The sequence below is a fragment of the Procambarus clarkii genome, chromosome 11 (genome assembly GCF_040958095.1).
Source record: "Procambarus clarkii isolate CNS0578487 chromosome 11, FALCON_Pclarkii_2.0, whole genome shotgun sequence".
Classification (NCBI taxonomy): domain Eukaryota; kingdom Metazoa; phylum Arthropoda; class Malacostraca; order Decapoda; family Cambaridae; genus Procambarus; species Procambarus clarkii.
This window is the reverse complement of record NC_091160.1, coordinates 40,425,265-40,438,263: the sequence shown is the minus strand read 5'-3', so window position 1 is coordinate 40,438,263 and position 12,999 is coordinate 40,425,265. Positions and strand designations below refer to the sequence as shown.

At 43.5% G+C, this 12,999-nt stretch overlaps 1 protein-coding gene across 2 annotated transcripts in view; it reads left to right on the top strand.

The window, feature by feature from the left end:
- Positions 1 to 5,813: 5,813 nt before the first annotated feature.
- LOC123758347 (uncharacterized) overlaps positions 5,814 to 12,999 on the top strand; it is a 34,834-nt gene continuing 27,648 nt past the window's right edge. Inside the window, exons 1-2 of one of the 2 annotated variants that reach the window (XM_045742642.2) lie at positions 5,814 to 5,945; positions 11,537 to 11,755. In XM_045742642.2, coding sequence (XP_045598598.1) covers positions 11,537 to 11,755 — 219 coding nt within the window. In that variant the 5' untranslated portion in view covers positions 5,814 to 5,945. Of the gene's footprint in view, positions 5,946 to 7,696; positions 7,901 to 11,536; positions 11,756 to 12,999 lie in introns of those variants that run through there. The other variant, XM_069322680.1, reaches the window with a different exon arrangement.

Genomic DNA, 12,999 nt, shown 5'->3' with positions numbered 1-12,999 from the left:
GCGCTAGAATCGTGGCTCTCGTCCTTTCTGTCCCTGTCCCTTTACAGCCCGTTGCCGTCGTGAGAGGGCCTTCGTGGGCGGCTGTTGGAGTGTGATGCTCCATGGGACAGTCCTCTGTCATGTTGAAGCCTTATGCTCCTACTGCCGTCTTCATAAATTGTGCTGGATGCTTTTTCCTCTTCCTTATGTTTCATGAAACAGAACGTAAATGATTTTGGGTAGTAAAACCCCGAGCACAAATACCATAGTTGAGATACGGATAGATGAGAGAGTAATAGAGTGTCACCAGGGCAGGGCGGGGTACATAATATCTGATCTTAGAAAGAATGCCAACAATGTTTGAAACTTTTTTTGATATATTAAGAATGTGTCCCTGGAAATTCAGCTTGTTGTCAATGAGAACGCCAAGAAATTTGCCATCTACTTTGTTACAAATTTTGGTATTGTTTATCCTGAGATTTATTTGATTTGAGGATTTATTGCCAAACAAAATATAGAAAGTTTTGTCAATATTGAGGGTGAGTTTGTTGGCAGATATCCAGAGATGGACTTTATTTAGCTCCGTATTCACTGTGACATTTAGAGCAAGGAGGTCTGGCCTGGAGTAAATGAAGGTTGTGTCATCAGCAAATAGAATTGGTTTGAGGTGTTGGGAGGCATTTGGAAGGTCATTAATGTAGATGAGAAAGAGGAGAGGGCCAAGTATGCTGCCCTGAGGAACATCAAATGTCCATGTAGCACGGGCTATGGTGAGCCCATAAAGCTTACAAGAAGAAAGCTTGACATTTATAAGTGTGGGTACACCCCACTCTACAATTCACCTACTCACTTACCTAAATTAAGCCCCTTAATCGTAGGGAATGGCGAAGGGTAGGGTGAGATGATTGTTGCCTGACTGCGGCTTCTAGCTGTCCGCTAGGTCTCACATCTTCCCTCCGGATCAGTGAGGGACCATCGAACATTTGTATGCTCGAAGTCGAATTCATCTAAATGTTGATTACTGGTGTCAGCTACCGAATGAACACAGCCTCATATATACAAAGCCTCCTACGGTCGTCGGTGCGTGTGATTACTGTTGTATCTTTCGCTATGTTTTAGATATTGTGAAAGATTTGACAGTAATCTTTCACAGAATATACAGCCCCGCTCCTGTGCCAGGTAAGTCCACAACGGGCTCACCATAGCCCGTGGTACTTGGAGCTTTTTGTTTTGAGTAGCTGAATCAAAAACAACAATAATGACTAATCATCAGTCTAATTTCAAAAATAGTTAAGTAAATGTGGGAACCGACCTGTGAGATTTATATTTATTTAATTTATATGAATTTATATAGAATTTATATTAACGTTAATTTATATATTTCGATAGCAATTTGTATGATGATAAGTGGACTGTATTTCTTCAATAATCTCACAAATCGATCCTCTACACATTAGGGAGGGGGTTTATATTGAATTTATATATATGCAGCCAATCAAACTACAGTATTAAACTACATATATTGTTAAACATTGAAGAGGTTCCTTATCTTATTGTACAGTAGGCCCTAGTTCACCAGATATAACTAGGATGTAGGCACCAAATTTCCTCGTGTGAGGTGGCTTCCATCACCCAGTAACTGATACACAAAGCATGCTCCTCGTCTTGACCTGTCAAAAGGACGCTAGCTGTAAAGCCAGAATCCTAATATATGACAGCTATATCAGAGAAAACACTGTACAAGGAACCATAAAGACCTAGGCTTAATTACCTTTTATTAAGAGGCAGTTCGTATTCTAACCGGATCGCCCCTATCTAATGACATTAATGGCCACAAATGATAGATAAATGGGTTTCGGCAGAGCACTTAACTTGTATTTGTTGACAGCGTGTTGATGATGGTACATCTTTGGTTTCCATAACACTTCGTCCAAGTAAAATTAACAGGAGCCGAATTGCTTCCGTGCCTCTGGTCTAAGTACAATAACAACAATGGCTGACCACTTCCTCCTCACTGACGCTACTGGCCTACATTGTCCAGATGACAGTAAGTGATAGAAGGGTCACATTTACTCTATTTTAATATTGATAATTAAGTTAATTTATATAAGATGTTTTTAGGATGGTAAAGTCCAAAGACTAATGTATTTAAGAATAATTCCCAGCAGAATAGCTGGTGAATTTATAATAGTATGTGGTAATGATATCCCGTTTTCTATAGACGGAAAATTCCACTACAAGTTACATTTTCTATGGGTTAACTTGTTTATACAATGCAGCAATATTATCTGCCAGTATGATATTATTAAATGGTGTCGGATTTTCCGACAGTAAAGATGCTTGCGAGATACCGCACATCTTCAACATTCACCAACAAGAATGTAACACTCGATGTGTCCAGTTCCTACCCTCACAAGACGCTTCAGCTTCGACATAGACAGACAGACTCCGGCCGCATCGAGTTTCCATGCTCTCGTCCCGCATCGAGCTCTTCGACTCTGTCCGCATTCAGAGCGCCACGTTTTACGATTCTCACCCCTCATCCGAGCTCTCTACCCCAGGCCTCACTCAGCTCTGCTCTGCTCCAGGCTTCGTCTTAACGTCTACGGCACTACCATCAAACGACTGCTGTAACCAAAAACTACAAAATAAATATGAAAAATCACTAAACTTAGTGTAGCTAACTAAGGAAACACGTACACGTATTCGGACGTTACAATAATAGTAAACTGTCCCTCTGGTGTGTTCATTCGTTCCTGCTTATTCATTCCATGCAGGCCCAAGTATCCTGTGGACATCTCCCTAAGTTGTGAATACGATTATCACATGTTACATCATCTTCCTCCCGCCCGTAACTATCAAAAGTGCTTTAGAATTACTTGGATGCCAGTGAATAGTGGGAGTCGACCGTATTCTCTCCAACCCCCCCCCCCCCTTGTGCCAGTATAGATATTCCGGGATAGGTCACAACAGGTGAGTGCATGTCCGGGTTCGGTGCCCATGCCACCCCCTAGAGTAATTAACAACTTTAACTCTTCCGTGAACAGTACTCTTCGCCGTCGGTGACCGTAAAGTAATCATTTTCAGCAAAGATGAAGGTGGTGGCAGCGTTAAGTAGGTTTAAGTTAACTTTAAGCTAGTCATAATTCGTTGCAACTCGCTTGGTGGCAGTATCAGTGATAACCAGAGATTGGTTATGTTATAAATGGTGAAATAACTAAAGTAAAGTATTATAAATAAACTAAAGAAAATTAAAGTGTTATGTGACCGACAGGAATGTCAGTTATGGAGCAATAGATAATGGGGCTCTCTGCTGGACGTCCAGCTGTGATAAGACTCATTTTAATGGTCATTAACTTCACTGTGCCTTGTCAAAACAGGTAATGCTGGCCGAATCTGTCAGCCACTGCCTCACTGGAAATTAATACACCCATATTCAGTGTGCCCGACTGGACCAGCAAGGCGGAGAGCCATTGCATTTCGGAGGGCCTCTGATGTGAGACGGATGCTGAGTTTACCTGAGAGCCACTATTGACCTTCTAGTGGCCTCGATGAGGACAAGAAGCCGGTGGCTTGTCAAAGATCCTCCCCCCCTCCCCTCCCCCGTTTGTCCTGATTTTTTCAAGCGGGATTTTATAGTTCCACGGAGTTTTGACATTTGTGGCTTCGGCGGGTAGGCGATTCCATGGGTTTTCACCTTGTAAGTGAAAAAGCATTTCCTGTTTTAAGTCTTAAATTGTGGCTTGTTGAGCTGGAAACCGTTGCTCCTTGTTTGTGTTACATTTGAGATTTTGAAATTATCCGATTCAGCAACCTCTAAATTAATTAGTATTTTGAAGTTTACGATGATGGCCCTATGTCTGGTTTGTAGTGTTGTTAGCCTTGTGACCCTCAACCTGTCTTGATGTGAGAGTTGACTTAGTTCTGGAATTATTTTTGCTGCCCGGTGTTGAACTTTCTCCGGAGATTGTAATATCTAGGTCTAGCTCAATTTCAGGCTTATCACATGCAGCTTTAGCCTCCGTGTCCTGTCTTCATGCCGGACAACGTCTATTTGAGATGATATCCATACAGATGAAACTGAAACTCTTGCTCTGTGTATGAATTATGCTGTTGATAATGGATGTTACAATTTTTTGTTCCATGTTCGACCTTCATGTGCTTGATCCATCGCAAGCAGTGATGCGTATATTTGTTTAGTTTAGTTCATTTATTATGCATCCCATACCCATCTTGTGGGTGGTAGTGGAAAGAGTTACAGAGACACATAATGGGCTCAGGGACTGAACCCCACAATTAATTTAGCTAAGCAAGTTACAGTCTTGATGAGCTAGTTACAAAATTAAATGCACATTGTCACATCATCAATGGGGTTGAGACCGACCACAAGTACAGTTTCTTATTCAAGTAACTGACATATGTGGCGAGCTGGTGTCACAGTTGACATGTTTATCCTTATCACCGTCCCTTACTCTCTCTCTCTCTCTCTCTCTCTCTCTCTGTCTCTCTCTCTCTCTCTCTCTCTCTCTCTCTCTCTCTCTCTCTCTCTCTCTCTCTCTCTCTCTCTCTCTCTCTCTCTCTCTCTCTCTCTCTCTCTCTCTCTCTCTCTCTCTCTCTCTCTCTCTCTCTCTCTCTCTCTCTCTCTCTCTCTCTCTCTCTCTTTCTCTCTCTCTCTCTCTCTCTCTCTCTCAAATACAAATTATATACACAAATTATTTAAAGGAGAAATTGAGTATAACCTTGGAGCAATAGAACTTCAACTGAGAACCATGAACTTCAAGGTTCAAGGAAACAAGAAGGTGGTTGTAGATCTGAGGCAAAGTGAAATTGACACCAGTAATTCCATCTATCATCATACTATCATGCAAGAGGAGCCACACATTTATGGATCATCCAATAAAATCAGCAGACTTCAAGATGTTACTACTGCTCGTCTTAGACTCGGTTACAAGTATCTTTGGGAATTCTCATTATCTGCCGATGTAGACCTGACCAAATATAAACTGTGTCAACAAAATTATTCGCACACCCTCCGTCACTATGTGATGAAGTGCGAAAAGATACGTGAATTTAGAGACAGTTCTAAAGAGACACCAATGTTCCAACGATGTGTAAATATTTCATTCATAATGATCTGCTACAAGAAATTTTAGCCAAATATCCACAGTTTGCTAACTGTAGGTAGTAACTGAGTGACTGTAACCTATCCACCGCTGCCCACTGGATGGGGGGCGGTGTGCAGGACAAACATATCAATTGTGACACTAGTTCTCCACATATGTCAGTTGCTTAATTTAGAAACTGTACTTTTGGTCGATCTCAAACCCATTTATGATGTAACGACTTATACTGAAATTTTGTAACTAGCTCATCAAGATTGTAACTTGCTTAGCTAAATGAATTGTGGGGTTCAGTCCCTGAGCCCATTATGTACCTCTGTAACCCTTTCCACTACCACCCACAAGATGGGTATGGGGTGCATAATAAATGAACTAAACTAAACTAAAACTTTTGTACATGTTATAATAAATACAAATTAACTTATACATTTATTTTCTCTTGCGGATTTATTTACAGAACTGTTTATGCACGTATATATTTTCCACGTGATATGGCAAATAAACTATCATTGAAATACATTTTCCTAGTCTGTGTCCGAAAATTTAAACAAAGCTAATGTAAGTAGCCAAGAAAATTGTGTTATGTAACTTATTTCGAACATAAGGCCCACTAAAAAGTGCTGATCTTAATTATAATATAACTGCCTAATAATTGTGTACATTTATCAAAGAAAATAAGAGAGATAAGTTAGAGGAGCAATATTTCGTATCCTGGGCCAGGTGTCCGGACACCGCCGCCTCAATGTAAATACTAAGAGGTGTGGAAGATTGAGAGGTGGCTTGGCTTACCGTATTTTGACCCCCCACGTGCCTTCTCTCACCTGGGGACACGTTTCTTCATTACAGGTGTGTCCAGCAAACCCACATCTGTACTCCCTTTCATGCCCCTGCCCAATATTTGTGCCTAAATTGAAACGCAGTGCAGTATCCTATTCGTTGCAGAAATGGTTTTCCTAATTTCCCATAGTCGGGAACAGAACGCCTATTCGGCTTATTGAGGTCCCTCTAGGCCAATAATTTGCTCAGCTGGACGGTGTGGTGGTGGTGGTGTGGCCGGGGTGTGGTGATGTTGGTGTGGACTAGTTGTGGTGGTGGTGGTGGTGTGGCCGGGGTGTGGTGGTGGTGTGGCCAGGTTGTGGTGGTGATGGTGTGGCCGGGGTGTGGTGATGTTGGTGTGGCCTGGTTGTGGTGGTGGTGGTGTGGCCAGGTTGTGACCGGGGTGTGGTGGTGTGGCCGGGGTGTGGTGTGGTTGGGGTGTGGTGGTGGTGGTGTGGTTGGGGTGTGGTGGTGGTTGTGTGGCCGGGGAGTGGTGGTGGTCGTGTGGCCGGGGTGTGGTCGTGTGGCCGGGGTGTGGTTGTGGTCGTGTGGCCGGGGTGTGGTCGTGGTTGTGTGGCCGGGGTGTGGTTGTGGTCGTGTGGCCGGGGTGTGGTCGTGGTCGTGTGGCCGGGGTGTGGTCGTGTGGCCGGGGTGTGGTGGTGGTCGTGTGGCCGGGGTGTGGTCGTGGTCGTGTGGCCGGGGTGTGGTTGTGGTCGTGTGGCCGGGGTGTGGTCGTGGTTGTGTGGCCGGGGTGTGGTCGTGGTCGTGTGGCTGGGGTGTGGTCGTGGTCGTGTGGCTGGGGTGTGATGGTGGTTGTGTGGCTGGGTTGTGGTAGTAGTGGTGTGGCCAGGTTGTGGTGGTGGTCGTGTGGCAGTGGTCATGTGGCCGGGGTGTGATGGTGGTCGTGTGGCCGGGGTGTGGTAATGGTGTGGCTGGGGTGTGGTGGTGGTGGTGGTGGTGGTGTGGCCAGGATGTGGTCCAATCTTACACACATTTCCACACTGCTCATTTTCTGATTGTCAAAACTATATACGGTGTTTTGTTCGGTTATGATGTATTAACTTAGGATGTATTGGCTTAAGGTAGGATCTATTATGTTACTGTGCTAGGCTTAGTTGGGTTAATTTGGATTGGGTTGGGGTATTTTAGGCTAGGTTAGGTTGGGTTATGTTAGGCCAGCTTGGGTTATGCTAGGCTAGGTTGGGTTGGGTTATGTTAGGCTAAGTTGGTGTGAGATTATCCTTTTTAGAGGTGAATAGGTTACAAGAAACCTCAGTCAGGAAAGGACTGAACTAGCATCAAACATATGCTGAGGGATGATTATACTTTAATGACTGACTAGGGATGCATAGAGCAGCTGTAGGAGTCCAAATCCTTGGCACTCCTTATCCACTGGGTTGTGGAGCTTCTGGGACCTCAGAGGGAGGTCATCAGAGTAGCTCATAAGATCCTCACATCAAATAGAATTTATTTGGTGTGTACGGCCATGAATGCAGTTCAAATCCAAGTAATCCAGGCAACATGAAAGGGATCACATTTATAACAGTAATAATGGCAAAGTCGATACTGGGTACAAGGGTTCTGAAGGTGTGAACATAAAGGCGTTTGTAGTTCAACAATTAGTTTATTCATAAAACTTAATACTAACGATACGTGGCAGGAATCATCTGACGTTACGTTAATGTCTGTCGTGGTGCTTGACAAGGCTAGGCTAAACGGAATAACTGCTTCCAGTTCGGACCGCATGCAGTAATGCTGACCCTAACTACTCTTAACAATAGTGGGCAACCACTCCAGATGCAATGGCAGCTCGACAAGACTGCAGCAAGTAGCAGTAACGCACAGTGAAAAGACAACGGCCCCACGTTGGTGCCAGATGTGAGATCCGTGACCAGCGTGGGGTGATTGATGATTGAAACAACAACACCAGATAGACCTGTCACTGAGACGAGTCTTCGGTGCAACACTCAATTGTTTACGTTACAGTACTGTACTTTACTTAATATGTTAACCTTGTTTTGGTTGGGTTATGTTAGGCTAGGTTGGGTTGGGTTATGTTAGACTGGATTGGGTTATGTTAGGCTAGGTTGGTTTGAGTTATATTACCCTAGGTTGGGTGGTTGGGTTATGCTAGACTGGGTTGGGTTATGTTAGACTGGGTTGGGTTATGTTAGGCTGGGTTGGTTTGGGTTAGGTTAGGTTGGGTTGAGTTATGTTAGGCTGGGTTGGTTTGGGTTAGGTTGGGTTGGGTTATGTTAGGCTAGTTTGGGTTGGGTTATGTTAGGTGAGGTTAGGTTATATTAGGCTAGGTTGGATTATGTTAGGCTAGGTTGGTTTGGATTATGTTAGGCTAGATTGTGTTCGGTTATGTTAGGTTAGGTTGAGTTGGGTTATGTTAGGCTAAGTTGGGTTGGGTTATGTTAGGTTAGGTTGGGTTGGGTTATGTTATGTTAGGCTAGGTTGGGTTGGGTTATGTTAGGTTAGGTTGGGTTATGTTATGTTAGGCTAGGTTGGGTTTGGTTATGTTAGGTTATGTTAGGCTGGGTTGGGTTGTTAGGCTAGGTTGGGTTGGATTATGTTAGGCTAGGTTGAGTTGGGTTATGTTAGGTTTGGTTGGGTTGGGTTATGTTAGGCTAGGTTGGGTTGGGTTATGTTAGGCTAGGTTGGGTTGAATTTAGTTAGATTGGGTAAAGTTATGCTAGTTCCTTTATCCACTCTTGCACTGTCTTGTGTATGATGTGACTTGCATCCCTAGAGGAGTGAGCAAGTGTGTTGGGTGGAGAGGTGTGTAGGCTGGGCATGAGTTTGTGTATTTGGTGCTTACCTATTAGTGAATTTTGGGAAGTGAGGTCTAGCTCTTTATCCCCAACCTAATAGCCTGGTGGTTCCTGTTGTAGTATTATTTAACTCTTTTGATTTATGAATTCTTTGTTGAATCTGGCCTTAAATTTGTGGATGAAGGTGGTTTTCATAACTACTACTTTCAGTTCATTCCACTTGCTGGCCATCCATAAAGGGTATGAGTATTTTCCAAAATTTCTTCCACTCATTTTACATTTCCAACTAATACCTACATTCTCTAGTTTCTCTCAATTTAAAAAGGCTTTCCTTGTTCATCTCGTGTGCTCCCTTCAGCATCTTGTATGTTGTAGTCATATCCCCTCTTGTTTTTCTCTCCTCTCCAGGTTTGTAAGATTTAGTTCTCTTTACCTTTACTCATAACTTATTCCTCTTTGTTCTGCCACTAGTTCTTTTACCCCTTTTGTTTTTTGGAGCCGGTCGGCCGAGTGGACAGCACACTGGACTTGTGATCCTGTGGTCCTGGGTTCGATCCCAGGTGCCGGGGAGAAACAATGGGCAAAGTTTCTTTCACCCTATGCACCTGTTACCTAGCAGTAAATAGGTACCTGGGTGTTAGTCAGCTGTCACGGGCTGCTTCCTGGGGGTGGAGGCCTGGTCGAGGACCGGGCCGCGGGGACACTAAAAGCCCCGAAATCATCTCAAGATAACCCCTTCAGTCCGGGGTTGTTTCTTCAAGGCTTTGTTTTTGTTGGCCCTCATTTCCGGTTGTCGGGTTGGAGAGCTTCATACTCTCCTCTGGAAGCTGGAGTTTTGCTCTTTGCTTACAGCCTTCTCTTTCCTTTATTGCTAAATGAAAATGAAATAAGCATTTTAATCCATCATATAGAATAGGGTAACAGCACATTGCTGTGTATACCTAGGCCTGTAACAAAAAATACACTGAACCCTCCCAATTTTCTAAAATTTAAAGGCCGAGTAATTAACTTATGTAGTATTCTGTAGTTGTAGGTTTATTGCCTCAAATTTGTGATAAGGTGACAAGGGCAGCGATCTAATTATACCGTATCTAACATACAGTATCTAACATCAGGTTCTTGGAAGATGGTATCCTAATTGGTTCCCAAGACTCCCTCCTGTAGGATATCAGAATAATTCAGGAGCATGGAGTGAATCTAGGCTTCACCCTGACCCTTCTAAGAGTGATATACAGTAACATCAAATAAAGAATATCCATGTAACCAAACCTGGTGACAGTCCACTCCTATAAGAGCTCGTCTTGGGTCCAAGGCCATTGACAAGGTCCATGTTAAAAAGATTGCTGGCCGGCAAAGGACAGATGAAAGGACTGAAGATATTGATGGTCATGAAGCTCTTTACCTGATTACCAGATGCCTGACTGCTTGCTGAAATCACTGTTAAAAGAAACCCTAACCTCTCTTGCAATGAACTACTGTACATTGGAAACCAAGCCTACCTTCTCATCGGACTTGGGGGGGGGGGAGGGTCTCGGCATTCACACCCTTAATACAAATCACCATACCAGTCTTCTTGTGGAAGTTTTGTTCACCCCTCACAGAGATGCAGGGAATGGGTGATAATCCGCAACTGATGTGACCCTTTAGTATGTGACAATTCAGCAAGATAGGTTCAGGGAGCCACTGGGGCTCCTCCAGAAAGAAGAGTTTCATTACAATTAATGCTATTTTTTTTTTCTGAAACTTATCCCTATTTTTCTTATTAGGTTTACCCTGAGCAAATTTGTTACAAATATATTCATCATGTAGGTCAATAATTTGTGATATACATACCATCTGTTGGACATTTGCTGGTACTCTGCTCGAACCCCAGACTTTGGCAGCTTGAGTATGAGGCTGTGGCTAAACTGAGGACTTGTATACTGAAATATCAGCACTGGAGTTTCCAGTTCTCAGCTGATAGGGTTTCATTGTTGGCTTCCTTGTCTTTTTTGGAGAATGGTGTGGCCAGATTGAGTCAGAAGGATTCTGACCAAGTCAACTTTCAAGTTTAAGTTCGAGGGTGGAAAGGGTGTTGCCTCTTTCCTATATCTGGGCTCTTGTGGAGGCTTATTACAGGTATGGTATTGGGGCAAAACAACTTTAGTGTGCTCACACAGGTGCTTGATGGAGTTTGGAATCAAAGTTATCTGTTCTTAAACTCAGGAGAATTTGTTCGAGAGCCCCAGCCAGAATCATCCACTTATAGATAACCAAGATAACCTCCCCTGAATTTAAGTGTGGGGAGGGGAATAGTTTTTTTTTCCACCCCATTCAGAGTCGGGGTCCTTTTGAGCAGCTTCCTTCTTTTGCCACTGTCCTGGGTTGGGATTTTGCTTCTAGGTAGGAGTCAGCAATTGGCCCCTTTTCTTCTCTGGTATAGAAGGATGAGGTTCAGCTAGAGGTGTTGAGTGATGAGACAGCATGGTTTCTGTTTGACCCATCTTTGATTTGGTTCCCAGTTCAGATGGCTTAACAACTTGTGACAGATGTTAAGTTCCTTGCTTGCCAGGAGCTCTTCTCCCACCTCCTAGCTGAATGGGCTAGAGTGCAGGGGGTTGAGTATTTTACTTTATATCAACTTCTGCTGCTGACATCTTTACCTACTTGTATACAATGTCTGGTTAGTTCCATGACTCATTAGTCACGGAACTAACCAAAATCACACAAATAAAAACAAATAAAAATTATTTGTTTTAACCATGTGATTTTAATATAAAAATGGAGGAAGGCACTGAGACCAATTAACTCATTGAGTAATTCATAACTATCTGTACTGTATTTAAAAATCATTCCTGTTTTCAGATGGCTCCAAGGAAGAGACACCACATTGAATCTCTGGAGGAGCTGAGTCTTCGAGTTGTTCTTGCATCAGTGGTTGCAGACCTTCACTTGGCACACCTTCTCAGCACAGATCTCCGCCATTCCATTGTTTTATCTTCTCTTCCAGTCACGTCTCCCGACCAGCTGAAAAAATTGGTATCATCCAGACTGGCGATTCTTCCAGGCATTCTCAATGATCAGGTAGAAGATTTAACAGTTATATTTATGTCATAGCGTCATTTGTGGTAAAACGGGCAAAAATACAGGGAACATTTAGGGTATCATGACAAAATGTAATGATCATTGTATGAAGAGTTGTGGGGGATAACAAGTACATTACAAAACCAACAAAAGCAGCTGTGCCAATGCCAAATGATAAGAAGTGACAGTATTTGGCATAAGATGATGATTAACAAGCAAACAAGACAATGAAGAGAGATGAAAAGGCAAAAGAGCATCAGAAACCTTATCTCATAGTGCCTCTATAACAAAAGAAAAGACAACAAAGCAAGAGGTCAGCCACCTGTGTACCAATTAGATAGTTATAGACCAGAGTCAGAGACTCCACACACCAAGAGCAGAGGAGAACCTCCAACTAGTTAGGAAGATCTCTGGACTGATCTGCTGAACGAGGCAGAGCCAGGGAAAGTTACCCAGATTAAGACACTGAGCCAAAACAGCTGGAAACGATGGTTGAGCAAGCCACGCCACCAAGAAGCCAGAAGCTTCACCCCACCAGTGAAAGTCTCCAGTCTGGACAAAATCCAGAGCAACAGCCTAACTGGAGGGAAGAAATGAACCCCCACCTTGACTGTAACAAATGAAAGGTATTCACCACAAGAGTCTCGCAATTGGGTAATGGAGCCACATTGGAGGGAAACTGCTAGTTCCATGCTAACACGAAGAGATCCAGTTTGGGGGAGCTCGAACGTCTCAGATCCAATGGAACTGCCAACACATTGTTGGCAATTCAATCCATGGAAATGGGCCAAATAAGCAAGACCATCCACAGGAATAGGAGACACACCTCACACAAGAGAACTGCACAACTCCACACAGAACCAAACCTCGAAAAGTGAGATGATGAGCTCCTGGCAAGAGTTCAGCCCCAAAGAGGAAAGGACCAAAATGACTCCCACAATTCAAATAATGGGGACAGTTGAAATGGAGCAGGAGGACGGAGCTTGGAGAGGGACAAAGCCTGGAGGGGGGACGATCCGCAATGAACTCATGGACTATACTGTGCGCTCAAAGTAGGAAACCTGCTCAACATCCTGGGAAGTCATGACTGCTAGTCACAAAGCTCCAACTCAGGGTCAAGGTATCAGTAAACACAATGAGCAATGGAGAAGTAAGTTGTAACAGAACCAAACCCGGAAAGTCCAATAAGAAACAGGTAAGGCAGACTTAGGTCACATCTGACGATCCCAATAGTAGCGAATAGG